This window comes from Hippocampus zosterae, chromosome 11 (assembly GCF_025434085.1).
Source record: "Hippocampus zosterae strain Florida chromosome 11, ASM2543408v3, whole genome shotgun sequence".
Classification (NCBI taxonomy): Eukaryota; Metazoa; Chordata; class Actinopteri; order Syngnathiformes; family Syngnathidae; genus Hippocampus; species Hippocampus zosterae.
In genome coordinates, this window is record NC_067461.1 from 20,078,870 (window position 1) to 20,088,925 (window position 10,056).

At 40.8% G+C, this 10,056-nt stretch overlaps 2 protein-coding genes across 3 annotated transcripts in view; one reads left to right on the top strand and one right to left on the bottom strand.

Annotated features, from left to right (window-relative positions):
* LOC127610679 (coiled-coil domain-containing protein 85A-like) overlaps positions 1 to 10,056 on the bottom strand; it is a 467,869-nt gene that overhangs the window by 262,272 nt on the left and 195,541 nt on the right. The window lies entirely within an intron of this gene.
* Positions 1 to 10,056, top strand: part of fancl (FA complementation group L) — a 36,732-nt gene that overhangs the window by 1,156 nt on the left and 25,520 nt on the right. For both annotated transcript variants that reach the window (XM_052081133.1, XM_052081134.1), the window contains exons 2-5: positions 40 to 98; positions 578 to 638; positions 1,458 to 1,514; positions 2,594 to 2,691. In XM_052081133.1, coding sequence (XP_051937093.1) covers positions 40 to 98; positions 578 to 638; positions 1,458 to 1,514; positions 2,594 to 2,691 — 275 coding nt within the window. The remainder of the gene's footprint in view (positions 1 to 39; positions 99 to 577; positions 639 to 1,457; positions 1,515 to 2,593; positions 2,692 to 10,056) is intronic.

A 10,056-nucleotide genomic window follows, 5' to 3' on the forward strand; every position in this document is an offset into this window, starting at 1 on the left:
CCTCACCATGTAATTTAGCTTCCATTTTTTTTTAAACAGGAGACAGACCTGAGACTGAGAATACATCTACCACCAGATCGTCAACTCAAAAAGGCCAAGTATAAATGATCACTGATGCGTTGTTGATATAATTGAACATGTTGGTTTTCATTGAAAAGAAAATGTAAATAGACTCAAACAACTTCCTGTGTGTAATTTACATGTTCTCCCCATCACTGCATGGGTTTTCTCTGGGTTCTCCACTTTCTTCCCACATGCATGGTAGCTTAATGGAACACTCTAAATTGTCCATAGGTGTGATTGGGAGCGTGAATTGGTTGTCTGTCGCGGAATATCCTGAGATTGGCTGGCAACTAATACCGTGTACTGCGCATACTGCTTGAAGACAGCTGCGATAGGGCCCAGCACACCCAGCCCGAGACCCTCGTGAGGAATAGCGGATTAGATAATAGATGGATGAATGAAGAGAAAGGAACACGTCTAAAAATTAGCCCAATACATTAACTATTGCATCTTTTTCATCCTTAGCTGTAGCTATAAATGTGTTTCATGTTGTTTTCATTTTATTTTTTTATAGGTTGCATTGCTGTTGGAAGTTAAAGCACCTGTTAGATGGCTATGAACACATTGTAAAGCAGGTAATATTGTCTTACTCTACAGCAGTATCTCCCAACCCTTATTGGGCCGAGATACATATATTGCATTCGAAAACTCTCACGTCACACCTACAAGCAAAAATGTCATGGAAAGCATTTATAAATGAACAATAATGATAATCTTGTGTCAGTTTACTCAGCGATATACTTTATGTGAAATCTTTCCGTTGTATGAGTGATAACAGGTTAGTAGTTCTGCCATCTAGTGGATGAGCATCTACTTGTTTTGCCTGTCACTAAACAGAAATAGCATAGATAGATGGACAAAGATGCATTTTTTTGCAATTGTAGAACTAATACGTTATTGAGCAATATACTGATATTGGATCATTTCCCATGGCATACCCGGTTATCTCTCATGGCACACTAACGCAGAGTGGTTTCGAAACACTGCACTACAGATACAATTGTGATAAAAATATGTGATTGATTGTGTTTGTCTGTGTCATTTCACATCTTTTGTGTTGACTGTGTCATACGTGGCATTGTTCCTGTGCACCCATCAGGCACACTTCACTCAGACGCAGAGAAAAATATTTTTCACTGTTTAATTAACACCGCCTGGAAAATGTCCCTATTTGTTATGTGGTCCCTCAGGGTTATTTGCATGAGATTGATATTTCACCTCAGGCTGCAAAGTTCATTATTTTCGCAGCCTTTAAGCTATCATTAATTATTAAAGGGGGTGGCAGCCCTCATTAATCACAAACATTTGTTTGATTTGAATGGCTGGCTTGAGGAAAAAAAATCGTGTCACTTTATTATCTTGCCATTCAAGGATGTCTCTTCTCTCTCTTGCAGAGGCTACATCAGTCGACTGATCTTGTCGGTTTCGTTCTGGAACTGAAAACTGTCTTGGTAAGCAGGGCAATGATAAATTGGTTAGTGATGCTCTGCTGACATTATTGGTTGATGAAAAAGTTCATGGGAATCTCACACTGTTGAGAACATCGATTTAGAGCCGCAGATGCACCGACATGAACGTTAAATTCTGTTTAATTAATAAATAGTGTTTATAAATATTAATATAACATATAAATATAAGCACATTAAAAATGGGTGAGTCCAGGTTTCAGGACCGTCTATTTAATAGCCTGAGAACAGTTCGGCGGAACGAGCGGCAGTACCTCTCCTTCTTGCAGCGAAGGTGTATCAATCTCTGGCTGAAAGGGGCTGCCCAGTACTGTCAGGGTGGCCTCGAGGCCACTGGTCAACAAACATTTTGGTGCGAAGATACTTTTAATGGTTCAATGATATTTTGATGCTGATGAATCGGATCAATCTGAAAATGACATTGGCTTTTCCAAATTGGCTCTAGTTTTTTAGATTTTCAATGTTTTTTTTTTAATAAAAGTGCTTTTGACATTAGTGTTCTCTTGTCTCTGTCCTTTCACACATGTTAGAACAGAGAGCCTTTGATATGCAAATCACGTTTCACATGAAAATCAAGCAAAAAATCTGCAATTTAAAAAAAAATCTGAACATTGGGAAACATTAGCGATAAACAACAAGATTTTAAATTTTATTACAGCGTGAACGAGGTGCATTGTTGATATCTCCAAATGAATTACCAATCAATTAATTGTCAAACATATCAATATCTAAAACTAGAGCCAGTTGGAAAAAAAAACATCCCCAAATTATTCAGAAATCATTAAAACATATTTGGCACTTCCTCAAAAAATGTGAGTCAGTGTATTAAAGGATGCCTGCATATCAGGGAGCCATAGAATACACAAGTACAGAAGATTTTAGATTTTTTTTTTTTAGGGTGATTTTGGAGTGGCATGTTATACACGGGTACGTGTTTGCAATGGATTTTACTCAATTTAGCCATGACCGTATTTTTGTTTGATTTATTTGAGAATGAATTATGCAATGAGACAAATTGTTATGTGCTTTCTAATCTGGTGCCATTGTTGTCTCTGTCATTGTAGGAAATATGCCTAAAAAAACTTCCTAAGTGCTACTCTATTCCGCCTCCACAATACTACTCCCAACTCATCTTGGAAATGGAAACTCTCGGGTGGGACAAGTGAGTGACACCTTTTGAAATTAAGCACATGGCAAATGAACTTAAAATTATCTAACAAAGAAGATAATAGTCAAATCTAAAAAAAGCTAGAACAATGGTTCTTAACCTTGTTATAGGTACTGAACCCAACCAGTTCATATGCACATTCATCGAACACTTCATTTGTGAAAAATAAAAATGTGATTTAAAAAAAAAAATTCAAATTATAAAAAAACGCATTTATTAAAAATGGGGAAAAAAGTAAATAAGATTTCAAGACATAGTATAAGTTGTTAATTGTGCACATAACGACGTACTATCACGACAGTCACACGATAACTACTGAGCGAACTATATTTCCCGCAGCACTGATCGGACAAGCAGTCATGTGATCATCTGCAGCCAGTGATGGCCAGGCAGGCGTGTCATAACTAATTGACATGTTAAGTCGGGTGTGTCTTAACCTCCATGGCAGAGGCTCCTTCGAACCCCTGAGACCGATTCACCGAAACCCTAGGGTTCAATCGAACACCAGGAACATGTATTGACACATTCAATAAAAACTAACAGATATGCTCAGTTACTACAACGATAAGAAAACACGAATAATATGTGGTGACTTTAACATTCACTTATTAAAAATAGACACCAAAAAATTGACTTCATAAATACTATGTACAGCAACAGCTTTTTCCCAGTAATCCTGAAACCTAGCAGAATAACAGTGGACACGGCCACATTAATAGATAACATATTTATAAATAAGATTGATCATAAAATGGAAAGTGGACTTCTCATTAATGACATAAGTGACCACCTACCTGTTTTTGCAGTTTTTCATAATTATTTCGATAGAAAAACTAAATTAACAACTCGTATAACAGAAATATGACTAAGAACCCAACGTTCCATCGATGCCTTTAAGCAAGACCTAGAAAAACAAAACTGGACCGAGGTCTACTCAAACGAAGACCCAAATACAGCGTTTGAAGTATTTCAGTCTACCATACTCTCCTTATATGATAAACATTTTCCATGAACTAAAGTCTCCAAAAAGTATAAAGACCCAAGTAAGCCATGGATAACGAAAGACATAGAAAACGCATGTAAAAAGAAAAACAATTTATATAAATTGTTTTTAAAATTCAGAACTGAAGAAGCAGAAAAAAAATATCAGACCTATAAAAATAAACTAGTAAATATTATAAGAACCAGTAAAAGAGATCATTATCATGCACTATTAGAGCAGAATAAAGGTAACACACAAGAAATATGGAAAATACTAGTGATGGGTCCAGCGACATTGATGCATGCGCCGGGCTCACAGAGCAAACCACGTGTCGGTGCATGTGCCGCTTCATTACTGCACCGGCGCAGTTTAGACTGCATTGGCTGCGTTGACACAGTCCCGGCTGCTAATTGACACATCGGCTGCGTTGACATAGTCCAGGCTGCTAATTGACACATCGGCTGCGTTGACACAGTCCAGGCTGCTAATTGACACACGAATTGCACTGGTGCAATTTAGACTGCATCTGCTGCTTGACACAGTCCAAGCTGCGGCACTTAGTCCAGGGGGCGTCGACTCAGTGCAGGGGGCGTTGACGCAGCAAAAGCCCGCACAGTGTATCCTAAGGAAGTGCGTCTGGCGACACGATGCCGATTGACGAAACAAGCTAGACCCCACCCTCGCTCGAATAAAAATATATGTTTGGGCAACACGGAAAACACACTGATTATCAGAAAAAATGTGTCCGTCTGACTTCTAGCGTCATATAATAGGCTATTATTATATGAGAAGTGTTTTATGAACGTTTGTACTGTACGTCATACTCCAGTTGATAGAGAGGTCCCGCCTCTAAGGGGGAGTTCCAGAAAGTGACTGCGAGTGAGCACACCGCATGTTTGATGACTCTGCCACGTTGCTATTAAAATTCACATAAAACGTAAACCTTGTCTGCTGACCATCATTACATCGGCTAGGCTAGTTTAGCTGTTGTCGTAGTTCAAAGATTAATATGTGGCGTGGGTTGGTGCAACAAAAGTGTTATTGCTTGGTTCAACTTTTTGTTCATCTTCATTGCTTATCGCGAAAATAAAGAGATGTTTACTTCTACTAAATAACTAACAATTTCATTGCAATGCTTGTGGGTAGACAACATTTTTTCGCTAAGATGCCCGCGCGATCGTAGTGAGCCACTGCCTGAGCGGCGCAGTGGCGGCGCGCTGTGGCGGCGCGCAGTGGCGGCGCGCAGCGGCGCGGTGAAGTAGGTACGTTTTGAAAAGGGACAGACGGAAGGACAGACCGCATGCGGGACGACGCGCAATATATATATAGATATGTTTTATGTTCAACAAACAAACAAACAAACAAACAGGTTAAGAACCACTTAGCTAGTTAACCTTAACCTTAACCTTAACAAGCAAGTTTAGCTTTTGCACAGGTACTGTAAACAAATGGAGCTCGGTCACTGCTCTTCATTAATAGGTCAATGGAGGATTCTACACCTTTTTTAGAAGGAGTTGAATTGAAATTAATTGCCTTAAAATTGTATTGTGAATTTTTATTATTATCCACCCATTGTGTTTATCTGAGGCTGGGTTGCTGGGCCTGAAAAACACAGACTTCCCTCTCCCGAGCCACTTGGTTCAGTTCTTCTGGGGTATCCACCTTGTGAGAGAAACACATTTTGGCCAATTACTGTAGGTCCACATTCTTCTTTCGGTCACAACCTGCGGGTCGATCCACCGGTAAAGCGAGTGCATGTCTGCATCACTGCACATGCAGCACCAATCCACCTGTCTATATCCTGCTCCATTAATTATTAATAGGAGGTCACTGGCTTTCTATGGTTGCAGACCTCTATGCCCTAGTTGACCACCAGGCACCTTAGCTCCAAGGATCATTGTGATGATCAGTGTCATCACATAATGAACAGTGATGGAAATGTTTCTTTTCCTCATGAACTAGTTCAGTTAACAAATTTTAAAATGAACTACTGTTGTTAAGTTCATAATTCTTTTTTTAAATATGTTGCAATTAGGGGTGGGTGCCAAGCCTCGGCACCAAACTGGCCCTGGGGTTGAATTTTTACAAAAAGTGTAATATTTTTTAAATGCACATTTTTATCCTGTGTTTTAAGCTCTTGTAAAGTGTATTTGAGTGTGATGAAAAGCGCTTTCAAATAAAATGTATTATTATTGTTATTAATATCGTTAAGCTTCACCCTTAACCATTTTGATCATGGTCTTGGAGAATGTGCTCAAATTAGTTTTCAATTGATTTACACTATATGATCGTGATATTGTACCTTCTTACCTCTCTGATCTCATTTAAACTACAGTACCAATCAAATTAATATGTTTGTTCAAGATGCATGTTCCCAATCAAAAGTAGGTAGCCTTGCCCCACTGCTTTGTCAAGCGCGAGAAGCACCTGTGACTTCTTCCTGTGCCAATGTAGTACTATGTGATGATATTACAACATAATTCATAGTATTATTTTAAAATGTATGTGCCATATAACCATGTCATTTTTATATGTTGTTTTGATGTGTGGGATCGGTATGTGTTTAGCGGTGACTGCGCTGTCCTGGCCCAAACTGGCTTGTGAAACCGCGTCTCCACGTCACTGTCTTGGGAGCACGGGCCCCCAAGTCAGTGACTTTGAAGGCTCTGAGGAGTGAGGTTTTACGAATGAACATGAACGCAGCGCTAGCTGGAATCATTCATGTAGGGTTAACTCAACTGCTTACGGATGTAGCAGCTGAGTGCTCCACTCTCGGCATGACTAATCGATTTACACCCAACGCAACCGTGATACAAATGTCAAAGTTATTATTATTTTAGGTTTGAATGTTTGTGCCTGGAGACTGGAGATGGACGGAGAGATGATGTCGCAACAACACTGCTTAATGCACATTGTCACACGTGCACTCAATCATTAAAATCTCAGGAAGAAACAGGCAAGCTTAACAAACATTTAGAAAATGTGCACCTGACCTCACAAAAGTGTGTTTTGCAGCCCAACTGTATGTTCGAGCCTTTTTGCTCTCCAAGATGTCTTTTACACTAAATAATTGTTGATATAATGTTGAAAAGTATCATAGGGATTTGTTCAAATAATTTCTTTTTCTATAAATAATTGTTTTTTAAAAAGGCATTGTGAGCTATTTGATTTTTATTTTTATTTTTAAACAAAAAAGTATCTATAAGAATACTGTTTAGGCACCGGATAGATAAGCATGTGTCATTCAGAGTACAGTGCAACCTCAAAAATAAGACCACCTATGGTACTGCTCAAGGTGGTCTTATTTTCGGGGTGGTCTGATTTCTGAAGTGGCATGCAGTAATGATAATGCAGAAGTAATGTGGCTCACATGCAACAATATACTGTAGCGTCATGTACACACAATGAGTAATAAATGATGGAATGTACATGCAACTTTATTGTACACAAAAGAAATTTAAGCATTTGAATAGTCTATGTACAGTACTGTATGTATAAGGCAAGAGAAAAAAACTACAGCTACAAACTATGGTTCTTAGAGGAAGTAACTATCCAAAGTAGATTGTCGTTTCTTGCTATTGTGTTTCAAAGCAGCCTCTTGCAGTCCAGACTCTACAGACATAATGTTGCAAAGGATGGAGTCTAGACTGTTGGCAATAGCAAACTGCTTCAATTCCGCGGCCCATTTCATTGCTTCCGTGTAGCTTTTGATCAACGGTTCTGCTGGACATGGCTCATCTGGCTCCTCATCGTCTGACTGCACGGTTTCTCCTCTGGTGGCTGAAGTTTTGGCTGTTTTATACTCCTCTACTAAGTCTTTCTCCCATCCCTGTTGGAGATCTTCAATAGCTGGTGCCTCTTCATCTACTGTGGTGTACTCGTTGAGGGATAAGGAGCTCTCCAGATGCAGATGGTCCACTGTGTTTTGCAAGAGCTCACCAAGCTATGTGAGACTCTCACCTTCGTCGGGAGTGTCACTGCAGATGCTGCCCTCTTCTGAAATAACACCAGCTTTTTCAAAGCAACGCTTTATGGTGTGTGCCTTCACATTCTGGACTGCAGTGTGAATCCAATGGCATGCATCTAAAACGTTGATGCCCTTTGAAATTTCTGATGCAGAGCCCTTTTTAATTTGGCACAGTACAGCACAAAGGAGAGACGTACGATAGTGGCACTTCATGTTCTGGATGATGCCCAGATCTAGTGGTTGCAACACTGATGTAGTGTTCGCTGGTAAAAACTGCAGCGTGACATTAGAGAATTCCGAAGCAGCTGGGTGACAGGGTGCATTGTCCAGGAACAACAACACGCGTCTCTTCTTTTTCTGCATCTTTGCATTGAACGCTGTCAGCCATTCGTGAAAAATTTCACTCGTCATCCATGCTTTGCGATTTGCTGTCCACAACACAGGCAGATTTTTGATGTTGATATTTCTGAAACAGCGAGGCTTCAGACTCTTGCCAATAACTAACGGCTTCTCAATCTCTCCTGTGGCACTTACACACATAACCACGGTTAAGCGCTCTTTAGCTTTCTTTCCACCAGCACAATCACTACCCTTGATAACAAGTGATTTATCAGGTAGAGCTCGATAGAAAAGGCCTGTTTCATCCATATTATAGATGTCACAGGGATCATACCCTCTTGTGAGTTGAGGTAGCCGCTGTTTCCAAGCATGGACTGTCTCAGGATTTACGCTGGCTCGCTCTCCTGTTAGCTTAGCGCCTCCAATGTTGTGCCTTCGTTTGAAACGATCCAGCCAACCGTTGGATGCGTCGAGGAGCTCCCGTTTCTTTTTCAAAAGGGTTTGGATTTGAGTTTTTCCAAATCCTAACCGCTCAGCTAATGTTCGCTGGCTCGATCCTGGCTGCTCACTGGCTCGAATAACTTCTATTTTCTGTTGTAGGGTCAAATCAACTCTCTTCTTGCTTGCTGCCATTTTCACTCCTGCTCGTAATTATGAGGCGATAGCTTCCTCGGGACCGGATATCGCGGTCGCAATTCTGAGTTCCGGGGTGGTCTCATTTCTAGGGTTTCAATACAATACAATACATAGGCGTTCTATTTGGGACTGTACAAAACCGGTCGTATTTTTAAGGTGGTCGTTTAAATGAGGTGGTCGCATAGCGGGGTTGCACTGTAGTTTAAATCTTATCAATAGCCATCCGAAGTTAGGATGAGCCATTCCCCTCAAAGTGCTTGCATTTCAACTTTGTTGTCACCCTTTTAATCCGCAGTAGTAGACAGGTGCTACTTTTACCCTACGATCAAGTGAGAAAACACTTGTTTCTTGAAATCTATTTTTTAAATGAGCAATTAAAACATGAAACAGGACTATAGTCTTTCATGTGCAAGCACAAATACAATCTAAGGGAGGAACCAAGCTGGGGAGAAAATGAGCTGTCACCTCTAAGCCCCCCTGTCAAGCCATGTTCCAAGTTGTCCCCTACTCCCCGCCTCCAATTTTCAGATGACCATAAAACGACTTCAACAATAATCTCATCCAGGTCATCCAATCACTCTACACAAATTCAAGTAGTGCAGTTCTCATTAACAACACTATGGGAGAACTTTTTAAAACATCGATCGGTGTCCGCCAAGGATGTCTTCTGTCCCCTGTCCTATTCAATGTCTTTCTGGAAAACATCATGGACGAGGTCCTTGAAGAGTTCCACACCTCCATATCCATCGGAGGAAGACCCATCTGCAACCTCCGGTTCGCTGATGACATAGACCTTATGGGAAAAAGCGAAGCTGAACTCCAGGATCTTACCACCAGACTGGAAGAGGTAGTGAGGGCTTATGGCATGGAGATAAGTGCAGAGAAAAGCAAGATACTGGTCAATAGCCACAGTAAAACAACACCAACAAGCATCACATTGAACAGGCAAACCCTGGAAGTGGTTAAGGACTTCAAATACCTTGGGTCCTTTGTGAGTGAGGATGGCAGCTCCACAAAGGAGATTAAAGCAAGAATAGGCATCGCAACATCAGCCATGACAAGACTGGCCAGAATTTGGAGGAGCAATACCATCAGCTACACGGTGAAGGTCAGGCTGTACAAGTCCCTGGTACTCTCCACCTTACTATACGGCTGTGAGAGTTGGACACTCACAGCAGACACGGAACGCAGGATTCAGTCCTTTGAGAACAAGAGCTACAGAAGGATGGTCCATATATCTTATAGAGAACACCGGACAAATGACTATGTCAGACAGCTAGTCACCACTCTCGCTGGAGAACAGGACCCCGTACTGTCAACGGTAAAACGTCGCAAAATGGCCTGGTATGGCCACGTTACAAGGCATACCTCGCTATCCAAAACCATCCTACAGGGGACAGTGGAAGGGAAACGGAGAAGAGGCAGACAGAGAAAG